Source organism: Lissotriton vulgaris, chromosome 7 (assembly GCF_964263255.1).
Source record: "Lissotriton vulgaris chromosome 7, aLisVul1.2, whole genome shotgun sequence".
In the NCBI taxonomy this organism is placed as follows: Eukaryota; Metazoa; Chordata; class Amphibia; order Caudata; family Salamandridae; genus Lissotriton; species Lissotriton vulgaris.
The window spans coordinates 930,971,223-930,998,602 of NC_141695.1; the positions used below are offsets into that span (position 1 = coordinate 930,971,223).

General features: G+C 47.1%; 1 protein-coding gene across 1 annotated transcript in view; it reads left to right on the plus strand.

The window, feature by feature from the left end:
* Positions 1-27,380, plus strand: part of FCHSD1 (FCH and double SH3 domains 1) — a 309,094-nt gene that overhangs the window by 148,857 nt on the left and 132,857 nt on the right. The window contains exons 10-12 of the mRNA XM_086931360.1: positions 24,260-24,355; positions 24,813-24,932; positions 26,312-26,416. Of these exons, the coding sequence (XP_086787486.1) occupies positions 24,260-24,355; positions 24,813-24,932; positions 26,312-26,416 (321 nt within the window). The remainder of the gene's footprint in view (positions 1-24,259; positions 24,356-24,812; positions 24,933-26,311; positions 26,417-27,380) is intronic.

The following is a 27,380-nucleotide window of genomic DNA, read 5'->3' on the forward strand; positions in this document are numbered from 1 at the left end:
ATTGTAAATTAGGTGACGGCCTAACTTCCTCTCCTTCATCTGAATATTGACTCCTGAGTCCAGTTGGGGTACTAATGCCCCCTTCTGAACTGTGTTCAAGTATGATAAAGAGTGTGTTACTACAGCCTGCAAGAAGATCAACCGAATAGGGGAAAAAATACCTAATGACCGAGATTCGGGGTGGGGGGGGGGGGGCAGAAATCACAAAAGGTCATAATAAGAACTTCATGTTTAGTGATAGACAAAGAATAACTACAATACTTAAAAACATTTATATATGCTTACCCAGCACATAGAGATCTCTAAATTTCTTACGAAGAAGCCAAGTATTACTTTTAAAAGGGATGTGACTCTTAGAAATATACTGAGTCCTAGTTAGCTTGTAAAGCGAAATAAAATTGGCTTCAGAATAACAGTAAAAAGACTTCTACAAATGTAGACAATTTCATATTTCTGGAGTTGTCCTGGTTAAATTAGTGCATTTAGATATAATACAAGCATGTTTTTTTTTTAATTAACAGTTCTATGTCATGCTATACAAATTTGTTATGTATGTACTAATCTGTGGCTGCAAGAAAATGTATGTTGAAATTCAATGCAACCGGTACAAGACCGTATAGCAGAACATGTAAGAGCTATTAGAGACCAGGGTATGAGGTTTCCTTTAGCAAGACATTATGTTTAAAAACTTCAATAAATGTGACATTTTTTTTAAAACTCCATATCCTTGAGCAAGCACCTAGAAGTATAAGAGACAGAAATACAAAATTAAGACTGCGTAGGGCGGAGACAAATTCGATTATGAGATGAAAAGCAGTTGATCGAGGACTAAACATTAACTAAGAGTTCATTATATTATAGGTGAGTCAATGGCAAATCTTATGCCTTGTGTAACATTACCTATTGGCGCTACATGTTGTAATTTACCTGTTGTCATGCTGGATTATTGACAACATTTAAACCATGATATGTATTTTATAAGTGATTGTCAATCTCTGATACAACAGAGATTACATGTGATTTAATGGATACAATTTACTGATATGATTATAGAAACCTTATTATCCTATAATGAACGTGTATACATTGAAACTAGCCATATAGCAATGGCTGTTGATGCTAGATAGATCATCTAGTGTAGAAACAATACTGATTTGGAAGTAGGGTACTGAGATGTATAGCCAATGTAAATTGGCCTTTTTAGATAATCCATGGCATCAGCACTTGTTTGTGAATGCGGACTTATGGTCATGTTCTCGGAATTTTGAATGTAGATCCACGGATAGGTCCCCTTACACATTTGCATGACGAGCTATATCCTGAGGATGAGGTTATATGTTGTTTTCCTGTTGATTATGTACTATAGTTCTGGAGTTTGAGAACGCTTTGAAATATAGTGATCTTCATTAAGTGTTAATGTAGCTCATTGTTCAGATGGAGTGCACACGTGGCACACATGCCCAGTATTGGAATGACATTTAGGGAGAATATATACTATTAAAATGGATGACTTAGAGATGATGGTTGTAATTTTATATATATACACCCAGCCTATGATGTAGCTGTAATAATATAGTGGGAAATAACTTAATTTGCAAACTGTGTGTTTGTGTTTATAATATGGCGCCCATTGTTTCATTCACTTTGCCTTCAATTTCTCAACATGAGGAGTAGGGTAGGTTGACAAGGAATTTAGTATAGCGCATATATATATTTATAACCACACAGATGCAATGTTCATACATGTGGAACTTTAATCTAGTGTTGGATACGGTTCTAGGGTTTGCTTGTACTGATTTCTTTTTTTATAAATTATTTTTATCACTTTTGATACAGTAACATCCTTAACATCTGCATGATGATTTAATCTAGCATTGACATTATAAAATAGCAGTAAATTTGAATGGCATATGCGGGGTACAGGGAAACACTCATCCAGGAAGCATCAAAGTCCACCTTGGTGGCTGGTTCGCTGCTGCACTCTGCATGGATGATTTGGGCCCAGATCTTTTGACTGGGTTGAATGTGTGACATTGATCCACATTCGGTCCATCACCTGTTTTGTTTGCAATTGCCGCCATAAGTGTGCTGGGGATGCTCAGACGTGGGTCCCAGGCACTCCACACCATTGGAGTCAAGCTAGCCGGGCTGATGAGAGGTATTACCTCGAAACCGGTCCGGCCCTCGGATGCTTGATTCCGTTCTGGAAAGGACATGGCTTTTGTAGTTCGGACTGGACTGTTCCCATGGGGCACAGGGTCACAGCTGATTTGCATATCGCCATTGTCTAACCCAGGGTAGTGTGGAGTGCAAAAAAACGATGGATTTGGGCCCAGATCTTTTGACTGGGTTGAATGTGTGACATTGATCCACATTCGGTCCATCACCTGTTTTGTTTGCAATTGCCGCCATAAGTGTGCTGGGGATGCTCAGACGTGGGTCCCAGGCACTCCACACCATTGGAGTCAAGCTAGCCGGGCTGATGAGAGGTGTTACCTCGAAACCGGTCCGGTCCTCGGATGCTTGATTCCGTTCTGGGAAGGACATGGCTTTTGTAGTTCGGACTGGACTGTTCCCATGGGGCACAGGGTCAGAGCTGATTTGCATATCGCCATTGTCTAACCCAGGGTGGTGTGGAGTGCAAAAAAACGATGGATTTGGGCCCAGATCTTTTGACTGGGTTGAATGTGTGACATTGATCCACATTCGGTCCATCACCTGTTTTGTTTGCAATTGCCGCCATAAGTGTGCTGGGGATGCTCAGACGTGGGTCCCAGGCACTCCACACCATTGGAGTCAAGCTAGCCGGGCTGATGAGAGGTGTTACCTCGAAACCGGTCCGGTCCTCGGATGCTTGATTCCGTTCTGGGAAGGACATGGCTTTTGTAGTTCGGACTGGACTGTTCCCATGGGGCACAGGGTCAGAGCTGATTTGCATTTCGCCATTGTCTAACCCAGGGTGGTGTGGAGTGCAAAAAAACGATGGATTTGGGCCCAGATCTTTTGACTGGGTTGAATGTGTGACATTGATCCACATTCGGTCCATCACCTGTTTTGTTTGCAATTGCCGCCATAAGTGTGCTGGGGATGCTCAGACGTGGGTCCCAGGCACTCCACACCATTGGAGTCAAGCTAGCCGGGCTGATGAGAGGTGTTACCTCGAAACCGGTCCGGTCCTCGGATGCTTGATTCCGTTCTGGGAAGGACATGGCTTTTGTAGTTCGGACTGGACTGTTCCCATGGGGCACAGGGTCAGAGCTGATTTGCATATCGCCATTGTCTAACCCAGGGTGGTGTGGAGTGCAAAAAAACGATGGATTTGGGCCCAGATCTTTTGACTGGGTTGAATGTGTGACATTGATCCACATTCGGTCCATCACCTGTTTTGTTTGCAATTGCCACACTCTGAGGCACAACACTGCTGTAAACAGTCAAATTAGAGCAGGATAACCAAAGGGGGAACCAGCCTTTGTACCTCAAAGCCATTTCTCTATTAAGTCACATACATTTGCAAGTAAATTTAACTTGAACAAGAGGAACAAACGAAGAAGGAAAACAAATGAGAGTAAAAAAACGATCTCTTCATGAAATTACCATTGTAAGTGTGTCTGTCAGTCTGATATATCAGTGGTAGCATGTGTGTAGTTGCAAGGGCATGGTAGGCTGTGTATTAGTGGTGGGGGGGGTAAGGAGAAGGAAAGCGATGGGATGAGAGGCGGGAAGAGAAAGGCAGGTAGCGGGGGTCAAGGTATCTGGTAGCCTTTGGGCATATGTACTTGCATATCAGTGTAGGTCTCAGGGATCCTAGAAAACTAAGGATCCTACACCAGTGAGCGGATCTGAGAGGGAGGGGGTGCTGCGGACAATTTAGTCTCGATCTCGGACAAGTAGTGTGTGGGTCTGTCGCTGGGGCGTTGGTGCTAGTGCTGCGGCGCCAGCTGGTTTGTGTTTTCCAACACCAATGCCTCAGCTCTAAGCATCCATGAGAGGAGAACATGCCAGGAAGGTGCTCCAGTGGTAAGCCAGGGGTGTAAGGCGCTGCTCAGCTCTTGTGTATCACATATTTGGACCAGTGCTGTCTGACCGTTACCTCTAAAATGTTGCCTCGCTGTTTCTGTGTTGGGGTAGTCGCTGCTGACATCCATTCCAGCAATGTTGGGGGATCCCAAGCCAAGGCTCCTGTAGCCATCTCAGTGAGGTTGCTCTTAGTGAGCCACCACATTGGCCACTGTAGTTTGGCTGCGGCACAGTATCGCTCATAGTTTTGGGGCATCCAGGACGCTGTCGGACATTGGCAAGTATAGTTTATAGAGAGCCACCCTGGCCCTTGAGTTTTCCCATATCAGGGAGATCAGTAAGGATTCCAGGTCCCTGAAGATTTTCAGAGGCAGGCCGTAGGGGAGTGTGTAGAAGAAGTACAGGAGGCGGCAGGGAAGGACCAGCACATTCGAGATGGCCACCCGGCCCATGGGGCACAAGGGAAGGCACAGCCAAAATGGGAGAGTGGATCGGGCCCGAGTTATGGCCCGACCGATATTCCCATCCACAGCGTCAACCCCTAGATTATATATCTGGACTCTCAGGTATTTAAAAGTGTTGAACGCCCATGTCAATGGCTTGTCCGGCGCCATTTGTCTCTGGTCCAGTGGCACTGGTGTCATTGGGAACACTACTGACGTAGTCCAGTTAACTTGAAGCCCGGAAACTCTCACATGTGTATTTAAGAGGTCCATAATCGACTGCAGTATATCAGCCCTGCCGCACAGGTATATTAACGTGTCATCCGCGTACAGTGACACTATGAGTAACCGTTGATTGACTTGTAGGCCCCAATCATTGACCCGTTGCCACAGTCTGCATGCCAATGGCTCCATGGCCAAGGCAAAAAGAATCGTTGACAGGGGGCAACCTTGGCGTGTGCCCCTTACTATTGACAAAAGCGGAGAAAAGGTGCTACCTGGCTTCACTTTGGCTTGCGGTTTGAAGCACGCGAAACGTATCATCGTGTGAAATTGGGGCTGATGCCGAACCCAACCAGTACCGCTATGAGATAAGCCCGGCTCAGAGTGTCAAATACCTTCTCGATATCTAACGAGGTGATCCGAGGCCTCTCCGCCTCAACCTGTGCCCAGTCTAGCAATGCAAACCGCCTGCGCAGATTCAAACCCATGTTATGGCCTGGTATAAAGCCATTTCGGTCTACGTTGACCAGCAGGGGAACAGCAGTGATTAACAGATTCACCAGCAATTTCCTGAGGACGTTATAGTTGACATTCATCATTGACAGAGGACGATAGGAGGCCATTTGGAGAGGGTCACGGCCTCGCTTTGGCAGAATCACTTGCGTCGCTTCCTTTAAGGTGAGTGGCAGCGCGCCCGTTTCAAAGTCTTTGGCGTACACCTTGGCTAGCCTAGGCTCTAGTTGCGCCGAGAAGGTGGAATAAAATTCTGATGTCCACCCATCTGTACCTGGTGTCTTGCCTGTTGCCAGCTGTCCAATTGCGTCTGTGATCTCATCAAGCACAATGGGATCTTCTAGGGCATCATAGTGGGTTGGCGTAATCTGCGGGAGTTGTATCCCAAGAGGAAGTCCTGGATGGAGGTAGGGTCCTGCGTGGCCAGGGCCGCATACAACTCTGTATAGTATTCGTAGAAGGATTGGTTAATGGTGTCCTCTGTGTTCACTAGGGTCCCGGTAGACGTATATATGGCAGTGATAGGGTGTTGAGCAGTGTTGGACTGCAATAGCCACGCGAGCAGCCTGCCCCCTTGTCGCCCTCCCTGAGTCTGCATGCCAGGTGTGTTTTGTAATTTAATGCGCAAAGTTCATCCATCATGCTTTTATATGCCAAGCGAGCCTGGGCTAGTGAGGTGCCAATCTGGGGGTCTGTGGGGATGCACAGCTCACAGCTCTGGATCGCTAACTCGTGTGTGCGAAGCACAGTGGTCAGCGTTTTCCGGGCGCCGTATGTGGTCTTGATGGCGTGCCCTCGGAGAATAGACTTGAAGGTGTCCCACTCCACTCCTGCCAATGAGGCAGTTCCCTCATTCACCGAGAAATAGTATTCAATGTTGTCTAGGAGGGTGACCCGGTAAAACGAGTCGGTGAGCGCAGCACTTGGTAGGCGCCAGGTCGAAATCTCCAGATGCTTCACGCCCCAGGTCAAGCTCAATTGTAGCGGGCCTTCATCGCAAAGCGCACGTGCCAAATAGTCAGCATGCAACACGCTGTGAAGGGCGTTGTCTGAGCAGAATACAGTGTCTATCCATGTATACAAGTCGTGTACTGCAGAATAGTGTGAGTAAGGGCACGCCTGGGGTTGCATCCTGTGCCATACATCATGGACCTGCATATTGGATACCCACTCTGACATGTGTTGTGTACGTTTACTAGATTGCGCCCCCAGGAGAGGGGGGTGGGAACGATCCAGGTCAAGGTCCCGCACACCATTAAAATCACCACCCCAGTACATGGGGGGCCGTGAGATCCATAAGTAAGGATGGTGTGAGTGTTTGTAGGAAGGTGGACTGGCCCGAGTTCTGTTTGCCAATGGGCAATGGGCCATTCGCACTAAAATGCGGGTCAAGTAAATTGCAAAATATAACGTAGAACAAATAAGAACAAATGGTTTGCTGTATCAGCTACTTATCGCTCGTTGGGGAGGGTATAGCAGAATTGGTGTGCAGCGTCCTTGCCACCTCCCGTAAATCAGCCTGGCATGTGCATGTTGAGGGCATCTCAGAGTCCGGAAAAGTCAACCCAGTGCATTTGCAGTTTGTGGAGTGAGGGCCGATTAACGATTCGAGCTGCGAGGCCATGATGAGCAATGTCTGGTTCATGATCATGTCACAGTCTGAGTCCTGTCTAGAAGAGGAAGCAGGAGATCCCATGTGTTCCGCCGTCTTGATGGCTTGTGCCCATTCCTGGGCCGCTTGTGCTTTCGTTGGACGAGGTAGCCGGCCTTTGCCTCGTTCCTTACATGATCCAACTAATGTTCAGGATTGGGGAGGATCCGTCAATAGTGTGGGGGGCTCATGCGCCAGGCCCTGTTGGTCGATCCAGGCCCATGCCTCCACAGGCGTATTGCAGAAGACTGTACCCTCCTTTGTATCGGATGCGAAGACGCGCCGAGTATTGGACGAAGTAATGAACATCGTGGTCCCACAAGCATTTCTTGACCTCCAGGTTGGAGGTTCGGCAGCGTTGCACAGCTAAAGTATAGTAGATGTGAACCGTGGTACTGTTGATTTGCCAAGGGCACGGGTGACCTGCAGTACATGATCCTGTTCATGGTAGTTAAAAAATCTTGCCACCACCGGTCTAGGGAAGGCGCCCGGGGTGGGGGGGGGGTATGGCCGGAAAATCCCTTCCGCTCGCGGATTTTGCGGATTTTCGGTAAATTCGCAATCCGCGAGATTCGCGAATTTCCCGCAAAATCCGCAAATCCGCGAGCAGCGGATTTTATGGCTTGCTAGCACTGTTCGCGTGAGTTCGCGGCTTCCCAGTTCAACTTCGCGCCCCGCGAATAAGCGCTAAATTGCAGAAATACGATCTTAGCAAAACTGAAACTACTTACCAGGTTCAAAAGTTCAAGCTCATCATTAGTAGCCATTTCCTGTAGTGCTTCCTGAGGGGCCCCTTCAGAGTTCAGTTGCCTACTTGCAACTATTATGTGACCCTGCTCTGACCCTCAGAATAGTTACACAAAGGTCCTGAATTACAGTTTAGGCAGACAAGCAGGAGCCAGGCTGGAAGTTCAAATCCAGTGACACATTAATCAGCCCCTAATTCATTATTGTCAGTTGGGGCAGGGCAGGTGTTGTAACTTATTTTGCAACAATGAAAGCACTTAGCAAGTGCAAAAGATCACTAATCAGGAAGCACTAAGGAAGCAGGTGCCAGCTAAAAAAATATTCTGTGACACATTAATCAGCCCCAAATTAATTCAGGTCACTTGAGGCAGGGAAGGTGTGCTTTGCTTTGCCACAATAATGTACACTGGACAACCAGAGGGTGCTGTGATGAAACAGAGGGTGGCATGGGTTGGCCAGAGGGTGGCATGAGTAGTCAGAGAGTGGCAGTGGTGACAGAGAGTGGCAGTGATGAAGAAGAGTGTCCCAAACAGGCTGGACACGTAGAAACAACAAGTTCGCAAAACTTGCGACCCGACAGGTAAGTTCGCGTTTGCGAAATTGTACAAAACCCTTGCGAACTGGCAGAAACCCACGCGAACACAAAAAAAAAATCTGCAAATTCGCGAGAATTCGCGGATTTTGCGGATTGCGAGTTCGCAAATCCGCAAAATTCGCGAACGCGAGATTCGCAAAATTCGCCCATGCTTAGCCCTGGTACCCTATGCCCTCGCTCAATGGAGAAGAACTTCGACATCTTGCCATGCAGGATGTTTCTTGAGAACGAGTCCTCAAGGAAGAGCTCGATATTGGGGCCCAATGCCCATTCGGGAAGACCCACGAAGCATACATTATTCCAGCGTTAGCGCCCTTCCTGGTCCTCCACTCGTGCCCTCTGGAAGTCCTCCTCTTGTTGGAGGGATTGCAGTTGGGTAGTCACCGCATTTACCGTGGGTTGCAAAGACGCCAGTGTAGATTCGGACTCCTCCACTCGTCCCTTCAGTTTCTTGTGGTCCTCCTGTAGGTACCCCATATCGATGCATAGGGCAGTCAATCTCCATTCCCAGAGTGGTTTTAATGTCAAATAATGCTGCCAGCAGCTCATCAAAGTGATGTGAGTGGTCACTGCAGTCTCCCTGAGTGGGGGGCCCCAGAGGGTCCACACTCCTAGTGACCGGGGGCACTGATTCCACTTCCAAAGGTTGTGCCTGGGACTTCTCCGCTCTGGGATTGCCCATTGCGCCATTTGCAGGAGGCAACAGGCTGGTTGCTGATCTGTGCGTCTCCCAAGGGGTCAGGAATTGCTGAAGGTCCTGAAGCGGTGCACCTGTGGGGTGTAAAGATGGAACGCAAAGATGAGCAGTCAGGGCGTCATGGGTTGCTGGATTGGGGATATGGACCTTATCAGACTTGGGGTGCCTCACATTGCAGGCCACCACAGCAGCAATCGTCGTTTTGAAAAGACCTCCAAGGTGCTCTTCACCATGCGATGGCGGCAGTGGGCCCAGACCTCGAGCTTCAAGCACATGGAAGCGTGCAGACCTTCTACCCAGGTTCCTGGGTCCCACCTCACGCAGTTTGCAGTCTTGGCGCAGGATATAATTGTGTGGACACCCCGTGGTCACCACCGGAGGGTGGACGGCTAGTGATATGCTGGAGGGCACGCTGCCCTCACAGGCACCCATGTGTGAGGCCAGGTGCAGGGGGCCTCAGGTGTACTCTCACCGTCTCTAGGGGGGGCCACAGTAGTCCAGCATGCTCTTGTTGGCCCCGGAGCTCCTCTCGTCTCGGGGCAGGCCGCAGCGGGTGCCGGTCGCATAATCAAGCCGACCTGCATCACTATTTTATTCCTCAAAATGGCGTTCATGGCTCGCCTCGGGTTGGGAGCTGCAAGTGTCTCAATCCAGGCCTTGGTACCATGACGGCAGGAGCAGGAGAAGCCAGGAATCCCACCCGCCGTCCGCCAGCAGGGCTTGTGCTCTGGCCGGTCGAGCAGCGGCCCGTGCCGAGTCGTCTCGTCTTCACCCGGGATCTTCGGGCCTCCAGAGCTCCTCGCCTGTGCGGTCAGGGATCGGAGCCCGCAGCTGTCCCGTGCAGCCATCAACAGCTCCAAAATCAATGGGAAGCGGTGCGGAGAGCCTTCCGCCGCCGTTCCCGTGCAGGATGTTGAGCCAGGCAAGGAGGAATCAAGATTCTTCCGGCGCCACCATCTTCGACCTCACATTGCTTTACTAAATAAATCTCCAATATACATCATCATACTTGTTGCACATAATATAAACTTTCCAGAGCACGTTTTATATACTTACTGCTGCCATATGGAGCACACTACTTTAAAATGTGTGGGCGTAAATCTGATACTCAGTGGTCATTAATGCTATCCATTATTGTACCATTCAGTAATGGATTAGATGCTGTTTATCCAGCGCATAAAAAGTGACCACATGAAGTGAGGACTACCTAGTTGAAGATTGTGGTTAATTTTACATGCACACCTTGAACATGTTCGCCATCTTGATGGCACGGCATAACCACAGAGATTACTGTGTATGAAAGTAACAAGAGGGTTGGGTCAATAAATAGCGTGAGCACAAGCCTTTCATTTGGGATACACTTCCTAGGTAGAATTAGGGGTGATAATGAGTCCATAGATTGGATATGATGAGTGCCAAGGATACAGATGATAAATGTATAACTCCTAGTGTTTTAGAGTGCTTGCTTCTAGAACACCATAATTTGGATTATACTAATGACTGTATGTATTTTTGCTTGGAACTAGGATCACACTCAGTGGTAAGAAGACAGTTGTAACAGTGTAGTAGTCTTTAAGTCAGACGCTCATGGTTTAGTGATGAAGGAGGGTACTTAGGCCTGTCGTCTTTTGCTTTGTCTATAAGGCATGATTCTGATTTCGTTTGTGTTTAATTGCTTTTTTCATAGTATTTCTGAGTCAAAAACTCGTATTCATCTCCAGGAGTAAGCCCTGATTGCACTGTAGCCCTTAAAGTGCGGAGTATTCAAAGGTAGTAACTTGGTTTTCTAATTGGAGTGCAGTCTTGGAACTCCATCGTTATATGGCATCGCCTGCCACAGATACTATACTGGTGCCCAATAACTTCACCACGACCCAGAAAAAAGGCCTCACACCCAATCTGTATAAAGAACATGCAGTCCTACACTAAGCCTTTCTCCATGTCCCACTGTGCATCACAGAATGAGTGATTTCCAGTTTAGGTAATTGTTTTTTTGTTTCACCAGTGGGTGGGTATTAACTCCTTAGCTGTATTCCTGTCCCATGCCCATGTTTCGTTTCCCTGTTTCTGCTTCACAGGTTTCCAGTAGCCTGGTCATCCTCTCTCAGGAGAGCTGTCTTCCTAACCCAGTTGCTTTTACTTCTGAAAAGACCATAGCTCACTGTTCTAGCTGCCATGTTTGCTGTTCTGGAGGCTGTCTCTAACTGCCCTACTGGAGATGTCTCCCTGGCCTCACACCCTTGTTTCTGAATTGTACAGTTGTCGCTTTGCTCCCATGTCAGAGGGAGGCTGTTCCAATGTCTGTTTCTTCCTCACCTAAAGTCAGTGGATTCTCATTCCCATGATCCATATTTTGTTGAATCTGTCCTTGAGCCTCTCTAACTCCTTGACCTTGTCTCTTGATCCCGTGTCTGGGGCTCCTGAACCCAATCTGTGCTTCTTTTGTGACCTAACCTTTTTGTGTTTAGAATTGGTCTCTGTGGCTCCCGGACCTTTGATCCTGTCTTTATGTTGATCTAGGTATGTGCTATGTCTTATCATTCAGATTTCCATCTAGCCGTGCCTTGTACCCAGTTTCCTTGGCTCTTGGCACAAATAGTTAGAGGCCAGACCTATCAGAACTGTATGTGTAGCGGGTCCGACTGATACAGCCGAAGTATCTCTTTTACTAATCACCAGCCAACAACAACAGAACAAGGGAGAGAGGTAAATTCTACTGAGCAGGTATATCCTGCACTAGACATTGGAAGGGGCTGAGAAGCATATCTTAAGCCACAAATTAAATCAAGCTTCGGGGATAGAAACCCGCCTAGTACAAGGGACAGGCAAACTGTTGCATGCACCATGATAGCCTGAAGAGAAGCCTGCAATCTCAAACAGTCATCCATATCAAATCCACATATGAGGATAGTCAAGGAAACTCAGTAGTGAGGGCTTTTGTAAACATTATCTGATAGAGACTTCCAGCTGTAGATTGCGAACCTTAGAATTATCCCCAGGCGACAGACTGGATCTGGATTTTAGGGTGAATAGTACAGCTGCACGGCAGTAGGTGGCATAGCATTATCCGAGCCGGAAGTGGCGTGTTCACTGTCTTTATAGGCGCCAGAGTATTGATGTCAGTTGTTTGCTTTCCATGCCAGTCAGCGGAGATCTGGATTGAGCTATCTCTTAGTAAATGTTTGACTAACTTTATTGGACTTTTTCTTGAGTCTTCTTGCGGTTTTCCTCCTGGTGTGGCAGGCATGTCCTCTTGGAAAACCATCTTGAAACCCTGCGGTGCCTGGCCCCACTTGATGTTTGTGACCTGCCCGTATCTCGTATGTCTTTGACATCTCAAGAGCGGCCACGATCTGAAGGCCTGCTCTTATTGCCACGCCATGTACCCGAAGGCATTGAGGGAGCGATCACTCAAGCTCCTGGCGGCTCTATGTGCAATGTAGATCTCCAGATCCCTGTCAAGGGGAAGGTCCTGGAAGTGGTCACAAATTGGGAGATCCTCGGTACACTTGAAGTTGTTGAGTCATTCGGGTAAGTCACACAAGAAGAAGAAGTCAAAGACGTCTTCGACTTCTCATCAGTCGGCCGACAAGATGAGAGAGCATTGATATTTGCGGCCTGACTCTGCAGTTGAGCCAGTGTCTGGGCTGACTCTGCTCCTTCCTGTGTTTCCTGGAGCCGAATTGTCCCCCCACCCAATTGAGAAAATTTTATGAGGCTACGCACTTCATCTTTGGGTGGCCCGTTCAATCTGGCATGCCTTCGGCCCGCAGGTTCAGTAGGGGCCCATACTAGCACCACGTCGGCGGTTCTGGCACTAGTCAGCTCCTTGGATCCACAGATGGATCCGGACTGACGCAAGGCATGCCACCTCAAACTTCCCTGATATCACCGCTCCCAGCGCCTCTGACACCAACTAGTATCGGTATCCCCAGCTCCGACATGGAGCCAGATAGGTGTCTTCCGACGCTGACTCTGGAGCTGACTAGAGCCTTGCTTTACAGGACGGAACCTGAGCACTATTCTTATGGGTTAGAGTTCAGGGAGGAGTGGGAGGTGTTGCTGGAACCTGAAGAATGCCAGCATTTTGACCCTAACTTGGACTAGTTTGAGGATTTGGTGGACACCAGCAGACTTTTATACCTTTCCAGATACTGGCATTCTTTCTCCCCCTACCATGTCTACAGAGGAGGGAGCACCTTTTGCAACAGTGGTGAGGAGGCTGGCAGAGGTTTGTGACCTTAGCTTGTCCTCGTTGGGAGTCAAAATGAACGTCTTGACAAAAGTGCTTCAACTGGTAGTGTCCCCTTCAGAACTGCTTCCCCGTTAAATGAATGGAAGGTAATGAATGGGAGTCCTGCTTGGGACGTGCTCCAAGCCCAACACAGGGGCTCTTGCAAATAGGACTGTTGCCTGCTGTGCTTCCCCCAAGGGACCCCAACTTCCTCACTCAACGCCCTCCTCCAAAGAGCTTGGTGGACCAAGCCTTAACTTAACACGTAAATCCTCGCATATTCCCAACCACACCACTGTCTCTAGAATCCAAGAAGCTCGACAACTTAGTCAAGAAGAAGTTTTCTTCCACCAGCCTGGCATTGCGGTCTGTAAACACTGCTTTCGCCTTCCTCTCCTCCATTTTTATGAGTTCTTTCTCCTGCTTTCCCTTGTTTTTAACTGCTTCTCCTTGCTTGTTCATCATTTGCTGCTCCTGCCTGCAGCCTGTTTTCCCACCTCCTGCCTAGCCCCACCCACTGCCTCCCAACACCCCTTCCTACTCCCTGGACCTACTTAATGGAGGCAGCAGCACATCCACGTACAGCGGTGCTCTACCTGCAGGACAAGACCGCTCCCAGCCCCAGCAACACTGATTTTTCCACCTTGCGCTGCTACACCGCCACAAAACTCAGAACCCTGGACCCCAGGTGCACCAACAACAACAACAACTGCTGCTGCACATATCCATTCACCACCAGATGACCATTCTCCTGCCAGCACTGCCACTCACGTGCAACACTGAAGCAACCAACAACACCGGAGACCCTGCAAACACGACTGCGCCCACCACACTGACTGAGATCGTCACGGCACAACTCCAGTGCATTTCACTCAATGCACGATCGCTTGGCAAACACGCCACAGAGACCTGGGACATGATCTCATCTCTCACCCCAGACATCATCTTCTTCACAGAGACTTTGCTGAACCACGTCTCCATGCCAGACATCGCTATTGCCACACCCGAAGGCTATAAGATAACGCACTGGGACAGAATCAAAAAACACATAGGTTAAATTGTCATCATCTGCAAGGACACCATCCGCTGCACAATCTTCTTATATGACCCATCCCCCATAGTGGAGCATCTTAATTTCCAACTTCACACAGATGGAAAAAGCACCAGCAGAGGCTCCCTCACATACAGACCCCCAGGACCATGCCCCAGTTTCTGCAACACCATCCCTGACCTCATCGCCTCGATCGCCATCAACTCCGAGCAGTACATCTATTTCTATTTTCTATTTAGGGGGTTTTGTAGAGCGCTTGGTGATGCACAGCGGCGTGTCCCCGCGCTAAGGAGAGATACTTACTGGAACCTACAGAAGTGGCATACCTTACTGTGCGAATAGTGCGGTTTTAAGCTTGGCTCTAAAGATTGGTTCTGATGGTTCTAATCGCAGTGCCGTGGGTAGTTTATTCCATCTAGAGGCTGCAAGGTACCTAAAGGATCTTCCGCCCATCCGTGCTCTAGACACCTTGGGAATAACCAGGAGTCCTGAGCCAGAGGATCTCAAGGAGCGGGATGGCTCATAAGACGTCAGTAGTCCTTGCAAAGGGAGAGGAGACCTCCCATTGATGATCCGATGGCACGTGCATAGTGCTTTGAGTTCTACCCTGCTTCTGACCGGGAGCCAATGCAAAGACCGGAGGGCCGCTGCGGATGCGGCTCTTCTGGGTAGTCTAAGCACTAGTCGGGCAGCGGCATTCTGTAGGACCTGTAGGCGGCTAAGATTCTTCTCCAAGGTCCCTAAATAGAGAAGATTGCCATAGTCCATCTTTGATGTGACTAGTGCATGCACCAAGGTTTGTCGGGCTCTCACAGGTAAAAACTTCAAAGTCTTCCTGAGACTTTTAAGGGTCCCAAAGCATGATCCGACCACCTGATTGATCTGGGGGCCGAAGGTAAGGTCAGTATCAAACCAGATGCCCAAGTTCTTTGCTTTCTGGCACGGAATATGTGTTGGACCTAGACAAGATGGCCACCATGCAGACGTCCATGCTGATTGGCATCCCCCCACGACCAGCACCTCGGTCTTGCCTCCGTTGAGCTTGAGACAGTTGGCGGACATCCAGGCAGCTAGATCTTGCATGCAGGCTCTGAAGATGTCCGCCGAGAGACCGGGTGCACGCGACAGGGAGATAACCAACTGCGTGTCGTCGGCATAAAACACCATTCGAAGGCCGTGACTCTCTACTAAGGTGGCGATCGGGGCAACATAAAGGTTAAAAAGTGTTGGACTCAGGGACGAGCCCTGCGGCAACCCCTGGTCCAAAGAGATTCGCTCAGAGTAGTGGTCACCCTGCCTCACTTGGAAGCCTCGGCCTGTAAGAAATGAATAAATCCATTTCAGCGCTGCCCCTCTCACCCCACCTTTGTTCAGACACTGTAGCAAGATGGAGTGTGCTACAGTGTCGAACGCAGCGCTGAGGTCTAGTAGGATTAAAGCACCCTGCCTGAGGGATTCGGTGGCCCTGAGAAGGGCGGACTCCGTAGAATGACGGGGCCGAAACCCGAATTGGGTAGGGTGAAGAAGGTTGCCTTCCTCCATATATTTCATAAGCTGTTTGTTTACCACCTTCTCCGCTACCTTACAATAATAAGGCAGCAGAGAAATGGGGCGTAGGTTGTCCAGCTTCTCAGAGCTAATGTTGGGCTTCTTGCGGAGGGGAAGCACCACAGCCTGTTTCCAATCCTCGGGTATAGAACTGGATCGGAAGGAGACATCTAGCAAGTGCCTGATATAGGGTTCAAGTGTCTCCAGACTGTCACTCAACCTTTTTGGGGATGCGGGATCTCGGGGGGGTCCAGATTTAACAGATCTGCAGATTTTAACTAGATCTTCCGGTGAGGGGATGATAAAATTAAGTAGCAGATTTTGATCATCCTCATCTGCTACTGGGTCTGCAGGCTCTTCCGCTGCAGGTGGTATTTCGGGAAAAGCAGAGTAAATCTGAGACACTTTATCTCCGAAGTAGTTGGCGATGCGGTTGCATGCTGCTACTGAGTGGTCTTCATCTTGAGTAGAGGTTTTTGGGGTGGCTAGGGACTTATATATGCTGAACAGTTCCCTGGCAGAGTTCTCTGCCCCCTGGATTCTGTCTACATAGTATATGGCTTTCTCTATCCGGATTTTGTTATGATAGGTGCGTCTCTTAATGAGATAGGCTCTTTCATCCGGTCATCATATGCCACTCTCCATTGTCTCTCTGCTCGTTTACAGTCCCTTTTGGCGCAGCGCAGCGCCTCGCTGAACCAGGGAGCAGTTCTTTGTCTGTGGACACCTTTAGTTGGCCGGCCCAATGGGGCTGTGCAGTCCAGAGCAGCCGTGATGCGGTCATTGAGCAGTTTATTTGCCGTTGCCACATCATTGCCTCCTGGGGGCCCTTCCGCGGTGAGAGTCTTGTTAAACTCTGGCAGGGAGAATCTTGCCCACCTGCGTCGAGGGTAGTTGAGAGGGGTGGGAGCAATAACTTTATGCTTGGGCAGGTGAATAACGAATGGGACAAAAAAGTGATCTTTCCAGGGCAGGGGCACTGGGGGAGCAACTAAAACATCCTCCCAATTGGCAAATATGGGGTCTAACAAATGCCCACGATTATGTGTTGGAAGCTGCCCCTTAAGCTCTAGCTGTAGGGTGTGAAGTTCTTCCCGGAACTCCACCGCTCCTTTGTCTAGTGGGTCTTCCAGATGTGTGTTTAAATCTCCCAGCAACAGAAACTTGTCCCTTCTTATCGCTGTTTCTGTGACGCACTCTAGAAGATTGCCTTTAAATCTGGACATAGGTCCTGGTTGGCGATAAACTAGCAGGCCTTTTACAGTCATGCTTCCGTCGATTGTTATGGTGAAAATACCCGCCTCACATCCTGCCAGACTAATTGGTTCTAGTTTGCAGGCCCATTGTGGTTTAAAGGCGATCGCAATTCCGCCTCCTCTGCCTACCGGTCTGTCCAGGCGCACCATCTGATAGTCATCTGGTAAGGCCTGAATGATATCGGGGTCAGAGTTGGCATCAAGCCAAGTTTCTGTAATGAACAACAGATCGGGGTGTTTATCAATGAGAAGGTCATATACATCGTGTTTATGACAGCTCAGCGATCTCACATTAATGAGGCCGCAGGACAGTGAGAAGTTGCTAGCCTTGTTGTCTGCTAGCGCTATGCTGAAGCGGAATTGGCAGTGACTACACCCTTCATTCTCCCCTACTCTAACGCTGTGGTGTCCAGGGGTGCACACATTAGAAGAAAAACTTACTAGTTCACTCCTGCTCCAGGTGCGTCTACAATCCGGGCCAGGGGTTGGGGCCCTGGGCCGAGTCCGGTCGCGGACGGGCGCAGACGGGCTTGGCTTAGGCGCGGCTTCGGCGCGCATCCGTCGCACCCGCTGCGCCAGCCCGCTGCGCCGTCTGGCCGGGATACACATTTTATAGGGTGTGAGGAGGGTGGGAGGGTGGCGCGACTAGAGCGCACCCCCAGCCCTACCTAAGATGGCGCCCACCGCCGCCAACAGCAATTCACACAAGACGGCTGGGCGAGGCAGAGAAAAGGCAAATCAGCGTGTGAGAGACGTGTTAGTGTGCCACCTCGAAGACCCTGACGATACCAACACAACTGACTCACCCACATCACAGGACACACCCTTGACTTCATTTTTACATCCAGCATCAAAGCAAACAAATGGGTTATGCCGAGGGACTGGAGAGGCTACTCCCTCCCTTTCAAGATTACCCATGTCATCTGCTTGCTACAGGCTGACAGAGACCTATCTTTCTCTGCTCCACCAGGAAGTGGCGGCTCTCTTGACTAAGGGGGAACCATAGAGAGGGTGCAGATGTTGGCATAGGCAGGCTCTGCAGCTGGACTTCAAGTTCCAGTGGGCGCAGCATCAGGTAAATCTCTCCCTCATGGTCCAGATCTCGGAGGGAACTCGCGATCTACAGTGGTGGCTAACAAGCCATGATTGGGTCAGCAGAAGGCCCCTCTGCCTTCCCTCTCCCTTCCCCAAACAGATCTGACATTAGTTACAGATGCATCACCTCTGGGATGGCGGCAGTCATCTGGGAGAGATGGAGATCAGAGCCCTCTGGTCCCAGCGGAATCCGAACTCCACATCAACCTTCTAGAGTGCTGGGTTATCCGGCTGTCATTAAAAGCCTTTCTACTTTATGTTGTACCTTGGGTTATCTCCTTTTTAGCTGCTCAGCCAGTATGAATGTGATGTCTGCGTGGAATGTTGAATGCTGGATGACAGAGTGAGTAGAATGTTAGTGTGCCTGGTGTGTGTGGGGAATGACAATTGAAGAGAGAGGGCTTGGCAGCTACCATCCTGCTCCTGGTGGGGTTTCCTCCTGTTTATCTTACTTGAATAAAGGAGCTTCAAGAAACTACCTGACTATCCACCATTTATTTACAACATTTTGGCGACGAGGGTGGGATTTTGGTGGAGGGTGGGCAACAATTTATGTAAGTAAGACTGTGATGTTTAAATAATTTATACACACCTAACTGCACTCAATGTCCAACCCACTATCGTGGACTCATCAAAATCTTTAGGCATAACACTCGACACCAATCTCAACATGCAGCAACATATCAGCAAAGCAACTAAGGGAGCGAACTACCAAATCAATACCCTGAGGAAACTTAAACCCATCCTCCCAGCCAAAGACTTCCAAACTGCAGTACAAGCACTAGTCATCCCTCGAATAGAATACGGCAACATCGCCCTCTGCGGTCTCCCTCTAACTACTACTGCACCCCTAAGAGCTTCTCTAAACGCTGCAGCGAGACTCATCACTGGGTCAAAAAAACACTCGCACATCTCCCATGACTTGAAATCCCTGAACTGGCTGCCTTTTGAAGCCAGAATTTATCTGAAAATTGCCTGCATGACACACAAGGCTGTACACCTGAGCTCACCTGGATACCTCACCTAGAAGCTGAAAATCTCTGGCGGCTCTAGAAACACTAGAGGCACAAACAATCTCCTGCTAAAACCTCGAAGATTCCGGAAGGAAAAAACTTATAAACGCTCCTTCTCAGGAATGGCACCCAGGATCTGGAACTCCCTCCCTCCTGAAACTAGGCTTATCTCCTCCATCACACTCTTTAAAAAAGAAGTAAAAGCTATCCTCATGGCTAAATACACCTGAACTATTAACGTGGATTTTTAAAGTCTCTGCACCGATCTGTATTATCTGTTCGATCCCTGCGAATATCTGTATTATTTGTATTGTTGACTTACCTAACTGTCTATGCTCACACTTACTTGTACTACTTGCATTGTTGATGTATCTGTTTTACTGTGCCTATTACCTACAATTACGCTATACCTAATTGCCTGTTATCCACTCTCCTGATTGTATCCCCTGCTCTGTAAAGCGCTCTGATATCTGCAAAGATCTTATTCGCGCTATATAAAACTTTCAAAATAAATAAATAAATAAATAAATTTATATAAGTCTGTTATACTTAAAGTAATTTATACAGCAATTTATATAAGTCTGTTATACTTAAAGTAATTCATACAGCTATTTAGTAAGTCTACTGTACTACATTTATAATTATTTATACAGATATTTAAGTAAGACTGTATTAGTTTTAATGATTTATACAGCCATCCTAGTAAGTCTGTATTACTTTTAATGATTTTTACAGCAATTCGAGTAAATCTGTATTAGTTTTAATGGTTTATACAGTTATTCAAGTAAGTCTGTATTACTTTTAGTGATTTTTACAGCTGTTCAAGTAAGTCTGTATTACTTTCAATGCTTTACACAGCAGTTCAAGTAAGTGATTTAAGTGATTAATTATTGTTACTTACATGGTACGAATTAAGTGGTACAGTTTTAGCAAGATTAGATCCTGATTGGGTGGATCTTGTAATTGCTGGTACTTCAAGTCTAGATGTTATTTTCTTCTGTAGGGTAGTTGAGCTGGTCTCTATACGTTTTCAGTGCGGGGTGTGCGCACACCCTTTTCACTGTTTTCACCCTACGTAATCTTTGTGCTTAGTATCAGCTTTGCCTTTTTATCTATCTGTACTCACTTGTGCTATGCCTACTCTGCACTTGATAATTATTTACAAATGTTGGTATTATTGCATTTTACAATCTCTGTATTTTTATAACGTTCCCAAGGGAAGGGGATGTGTCTTGCTATATTTTCTAATTTTCTCTTTTGCACTCTTTCCTTGCTGCTTATCTTTTACTCAGTCTTCCTTTCTCTTATCTTTGGTATTCTGGTCTTATTTTCAAAATATATTGCAAGTTTTACCTTTTTCTATTTTTAAATTACTATGTAGTATATTATTGTGTTTTATTCCCATTGAAGGAAAGGGGATATGTTGTACCTTGGGTTATCTCCTTGTTAGCTGCTCAGCCAGTATGAATGTGATGTCTGCGGGGAATGTTGAATGCTGGATGACAGAGTGAGTAGAATGTTAGTGTGCCTGGTGTGTGTGGGGAATGACAGTTGAAGAGAGAGGGCTGAGCAGCTACCATCCTGCTCCTGGTGGGGTTTCCTCCTGTTTATCTTACTTGAATAAAGGAGCTTCAAGAAACTACCTGACTATCCATCATTTATTTACAACATTTTCCATGAAGGGAAGGCTGGTGCAGGTATTCACGAACAACATCACTGCCATGTGGTACTGCAACAAACAAGGCGGGGTGAGGTTGTAGACTCTTTGTCAAGAGGCCCTGCATGGCTGGAACGTCAGGCCAACCCTGGTGGTTCAACACCTAGCGGGCTCTCAACACCAGGGCAGATGAACTCAGCCGAAGATGCCTATTAATATACAAATGGCATCTTCATCCAGATGTGGTGTAAGGTCTCTTTAAGCAGTAAGGAGAGTCTTGGTTAAATCTGTTTGCCACTGCCGAGAATGCGCAATGTCAGCAGTTAAGCACACTGGGGTTTTCACTGTGGCTTTTCAACTTGAGTGGAGCACAGGCATCCTGTACGCTTTTCTGCCCATACCACTCCTTCATAGAGGTCTCAAGAAGATCAGGATTGACCGGGCCCAAGTCATCCTGTGGCTCTGGACTAGGCTCGGGGAGTTTGATATCCTGAGCTGTTGAGCATGCCCATCGGTCCTTCGATCAGGCTGCCCGTTTGGGAGGATCTTCTGTCTCAACAGCAGGGGAGAGTTCTCCACCCGAACCTGTCAACACTCCGCTATCTTGCGTGCAGATTGAGTGGTGACAGTTGACAACCTTCGACCTTACGCCCAAAGTCTCCAATGTTATTCTGCTGCCAAGCGTCCCTCCACTAAAATGATCAATGCCTGCAGTTGGTGTAAGTTTGTGGCATGGTGTACAGAAAAGCAGGTCGACCCCCATTCTCAGGTTTGTCTCTATTATTTTCCTTGCTCAGCAGGGCTCTGCTCTGGGCGCCTTAAAGGGTTATATTTCTCCTATATCGACCTTTCTGTGGTTGTCTGACCAGCCATCCCTCTTCAAATCCCCTATTGTAATTAGATACTTGAAAGGTTTGCAACATATGTTTCCTCCTTCTCCCTTTCTCATGCCTCAGTGGGACCTTAATCGCGTTCTAATGTTTCTATTGTGTGCCCCCTTTCAACCCTTGCACAACTGTCCTCTCAGACTCTTTATCATCGTGACGGCCTTCCTGGTGGCAATAACATCTGCCTGGAGGGTGAGGGAGCTTCAGGCTATGCCATCCAAACCTTCATACCGAAACATCTACCCAGATAAGGTGGTTCTATGAACTAGAGCTCCATTTCTGGGGAAAGCTGTCAGTCCCTTTTGTGCAGGCCAGACCATCACCCTGCCTACTTCTAAAGAAGAGGAGCAAGTTCACCGATTACACCCCAAAAGAGCATTGTCGTTCTGCCTTGACAGCACAAAATAGTTCAGATGGATGAGCAACTCTTTGTGGGGTATGACAGAGCGAAGAAGGGAAAGGCCATGCATAAATGGACCATCTCCCAATGGATAATGCTCTGCATTGACTAGGAAGCAACCCCCTGACCGTTTGCATGCTTATTCCACACGAGCCAAGGCTGCGACCACTGCACACAGAGTCCCTGTCCTGGACATCTGTCAGGCAGCAACGTGAGCTTCTTTGCACACGTTCACAAAACACTACTGCCTGGACAGTGAGGTCCATTGGGATGGGCACGTTGCCCTTTTGGTCCTGCAGGAGTAAAACTGAATAGTCACCAAATCACATGAGTCGATCTGAGCGTCGTCTAATAAGATAACATTGGCCATATTATATATGCTACAGAAAATATAGCTTCCAGGTGGATCATGTTTAAATTGCTTTTGTTGATAAAAATATTATTTCTCCTTTAAGATGTTCTACAAGCCTGAGGACTGATATTGAGTTTGAGTGTTGTTTACGGTGTCATGCTGCATTTGAGGTTCTAACGCATACCATCTCCTTGCTATTCCTGTTGAGTAAAATGCATAAGGGGACAAATGTGGCTATCCAATGAATGTGCAGTCGCGTTGTTGATCTTGGAACATCAGTTTTAACTGGCAGCATCCATACAGGATAGTACTGACTGTCCTAAGTTGGCAAGAAAATGCCTCAGACTCAGTAGGGCAAACTGTTACTATATGTTGTAAATGAGTGTGTGAAAGATGTACTAGTATGCACATATTTTACTTCAGTATGTGAATAACGTATTATTTTGATGTTTAGAGGGCTTTAATACAGGCTTTGGCAGTCATAAATCTGTGTACTGCTGTTAAGAAGGCAGTGGTCTCACCAAGGGAGGTATTGATGTTGGAAAAGTCTTACCACCTAGCACGTATAGTGATAGTCCCCATAATATAAACACTTTTGAAAAAATCTGAACAAAAGATGAACAAGAACTGGGAACCTGACTGCTAATGCTCTGGTACTCAACCACTACCGAGCACCCAGAGATTTCTGGACAGCAGAGGGTCAAGCATAGTGCTTTACAGTAGAACTGGTTCGATCTAGGAGCTACCTCATTAAAAGGAATTTATTTTTGGCCGGCAGGACGTCATTATTATTATTGTGCAGTTCTGCCGAAAAGGACTTTTTTCTGTCTGATTGTTCACTTTAAAGCTAACTGATGACATCCACTTATGAAAACAGGGTTGGATATAATACATACTTGGAGGGATGGGATTTGCTCAGTAGTTTTGCTGAGTGTTAGGCTTACTGCTGGAATACAAAAAAAATATGCCTTATGTGGTTGTAACCTCTGAGTTAGCATCTCATACTGACTTACAATGTCAGAAGCAACATGTAACAGGTGCCCGGCCACCACTGAAGTATAGCTGACGTCATCATACATGAGATTGGTTCAAAAATTCTCACTTTCTCAGTAACCCACACTCAATGCCAGCACCTGCTCGTGTTACCTTCCATTCCTGGTGTATTACCCTCTGCAGCAACAGGAGTATGAACCAATGTTTCTGGGGGTTAGGGAGGCACTAACCTGTCTTCAACCGTGTCAGACCTGACAAATGGAAGCGCCTACCACCCTTCTCCGCACACATCACAGCGCTAGAAATGTCAGTGTGGGAGGCGGTTTAAGGTGGTGGAGGTACCTCTCAGTGTCCAGCTGTAATAGCCAGCATTGAAGATGTAAGTACTGCCCAATAAAGGAGTGAAGTGCAGCTGATCGTTATCTCTTCGGAACCCCTAGCTCGCCATCATGCATCTTGCAGCAGGGGATCCAACAGGTTTAAAATCTGCAGCCAGGTGCTTTAAACGGCCCATGTGGGTCTGCGAGCTGTAGCTAGGGGGAGAGCTGTGTCACGAACATATACATGCTGTCTTACAGAAGCACTCCTGTTAACCAAGATGTGTTTGATTACTGCATAAAGAATCCTCAATATGCATTTCTAACTTATTTAGTTTTTTCCTCTTTCATTTTCTCTCCTCTGTCTTTCATTCATGTTTCTCCCACGCCTCATTCATTAAAAACTATGATGTTATTTTCTTCGTTCTTGCTTGTTTCTTCTTGTTCTTTCTTAAATCTTTTCAATTTCTGGCTCACGTTGCTTATGTTCAACCACTCTATTGTTCATGATCTCTTTACACCTCCCTCCTAATTCTTGGCTTCTTTTTCCTTTCATGCTCACCATTTTTAGGTGTCCCGGGAGCAGAACCTTCAGCTTTTCCTGGAGGACACCACACTCTTCACTCCAACACCAGCTCAACAGTTCCAACCTTCAGGGACTGACAAGGTATGTCTACATGGCAGGATTCGAGAAATAGTGTTTTTTTATTGTTTCTAGTGCTGTGTTTTAAAGACTGATACACCCAACAGTTTAAAATATACCCCCTGGGGTGATGAGCATGCATTGCATTTACGCATGGGGCAATGAGACTAGTGCCTACATTCAGAGGTGTACACAGTGACAATTTGGCCATTTTTAAAATGCTTGCTCATTGCTTTTTGATGCGTCAGCAGGTCATTGTCACAAATGGCTCTGAGCTAGAAGGGACTTTGTCGAGCTCCATGACCACCAAAGTCATACATAGTTTATTTGCTGTTGTTATATAATTGCAGCCCAGGGCTTGGTCAGGTTGGACCTGAAAGAGGGAGCATTTTACCCTATCCTATGCAAATCACTACAAAGTCACTTAATCCACCTTTATTTTTTGCTCTATTTTAAAACCTTTACATTTCTTCCATTGTAGGTGTGTCACCTGGAGAAACAGGCCAGCAGCCGGAATGAAGAGAGTGGTCTGGATAAAGAAGCTCGGAGATGGGCAACTCGAGCTGCCCGGGATTACAAGATGAAAGCGCATGGGGAGCGGGTAGGTGCTGGCAGAACTCTGGGGACAGGGAGATGCTGGCTGAACTCTAGTAGCCATTTGCTGAACTCTGTAAGCAACTATGTACCAGCTGAACTCAGAGAGGAGGCATGGCAGAGCTCTGGGAGCAAGTACACATGGATGGTTCTGGAGGTGCAGCCAGAATGCTGCCAGGGTGGTCTGTTGTAGTCTTATGTGTACTCTGTCAAAATGATGTTTTAGTTCCCAGATGAGGTTTCATAATTGTCAAGCTGCTAAAGCATTTTAGCCTCGTGCATCCTGTGGATATCCTGATCTAAAAAGAAGCCCACTCTGTATATTGCAAGTGGTAGATTTAGTTGATGACTGCACTGTTAAAACCCAGACTTACAAATCCTACCTCCTTCACTTTAGGAATAATACCATCAGAATATTAATCCAGTAAAAAATCAAATGAGTCACTGATTGTGAAGGATGAGCAGCTATAATACTTGGTGCCATCTCTGCATCACCACTAAGGCGCATTTGGGGGCAGGCATAGATAGCACTTCTAATCTGTGCTGCCAGTGCTGGATCTCTTCTTTTGATACAGGCCTGTCAAAAACATTGTTCACTCTTTAGTTTGGTTAAAAGATGCCACTTTCTGATCTGTTTATTCAGCAAGAGAAATGGTCCTGAGTAAAAAATGTTGAATGTGCATGAATGAGGTTACAAATCTTGAGATTGGGTTTGGTATGAGTCAAGAAGTGCTTGTGATTTACGATTGTTAGCTCAGGATTAATGGCACTGGCTAGCAATGAAGAGCTCTAATAGCATATGATAGAGAGCGTCTTGACATTGAAGAGCACGGTCTGGTTCTCATTTGTTGCAGAAAGGACATGGAAAAGAGACTTGAGGTTGTGGGGCCTCGATTGGCTTCTGCTGAGCCTCTGTTATAAATGGTCACTTAATTTCGATGTGGCTGGTAAGAGTAGTTACTGGCCACTCTCAAATTATGAGATCCACTGAAACGCTTTGGATATGTTTTAACTGGAGAGTTCAGGAACTGGAAGCAGCTAGAATCTCTGGCGATAAGTCTAGTCCAAAATGAGGAATTACCGAAACTGACGCACAATTACAGAATCCCCATGTCATTTTGCACACCTGGGGTCCCACTCTTAAGGACCCGAATTTTCTACTGCCCGATAGTTACTAGTAGCAACGGTATCTGTAATATTGAGGGTGGAAAGTATAGCCGTTACCTTGGCCACTTGTAATGAGTGCCTGAGTAGCATATGTCTAACTATATACAGGGCCAGCGGTCAGTAGTAGCAAAATGTATATAAGGTGGGGCTTGTGAAGTCATGGAGAATGGCTGGGTTGAAACTGACTAGCAAAATTTGCTCCTTCCTGTTTCTTTATAGATTCTGCAGAGGCTGGAAGCCAGAAGGCTGCAGGCTCCTGAAGAAGAGATTTCCAGCATGGAGCAGAGGATGGAAGAAGTACGAGAAAGTATTCGGAAGGCTGAGGTAGGTCTTATTTCTTTTTTATTTCTTTCCCCTACCTCCTTACTTCTTCCATCTACCTCTTCACTTTGATGTCATGGAAAAGTCTTAAGTAGATGGGTCTTCAACCAGTGCCACGTTATTGGGTGTTCTGCTTATGTTGTCTTTTCTTACAATGTAGATATTTCTGCCAAAAGGGTGGGCTCTGCTTGAGCACAGACCCGCTCCACTCTGATCATTAGCTTGATAAACAAGTTGGGGCAAATATACTGTGCATAGATAATCATAGGCTGTATCAAGATGGTGGCTAAATGAACATGTATCATGGTTGTCATTCATTTCGGCTGAATGACCAAATGCTACGTTGATAGTGTAAGTAAGCAACATGCCCAACTTGGAAAATGGAGCAGACAATTTGTAAAAATAATCTGCCCATTTGTGACCTAGAAACGTCTCTCGTTTCATTCTGATTCTGCTTCTAGACAACATTTATCGGAGATTCCACAAGTTCCTTCTTTCCTTCTGACTCTGTTACAGACCTGCTCTCTTGAGGCTGCATAAGGCATCCCTTTGGAAATATTGATATTGTTTCAAACATCAGCTATTCAAATACAGATGAAGGTTTCATCTAGTACTCTGCATTCAGTAGTTTATCTTGGAAGTCAAAGACAAAGTCCAAGGACAAGTTGTGCATAAGGACAAAAATTTGAAGCATGATTCATTACTGTTTCGCCCTTCCCATGACGGGGAGAAGCCATGCAGTGGACGCTCCAAGGCATCAACCCTGACGCGATTTTAAACTCCAAAACAAATCCACTGTTGGCCTTGGCATGCCCCTAGTTCTCTGGGCCATCACCCACTCTGCAGCTGATAGAGGTCCAGAATTATTACTAGTCCAGAATTATTACCACTCCATTTGGAGTGTCTTCTGAAGCTATGGAGCCCTAACCTTGAGGAGTTCACATCCTTAGCCATTGACAGCAGTACT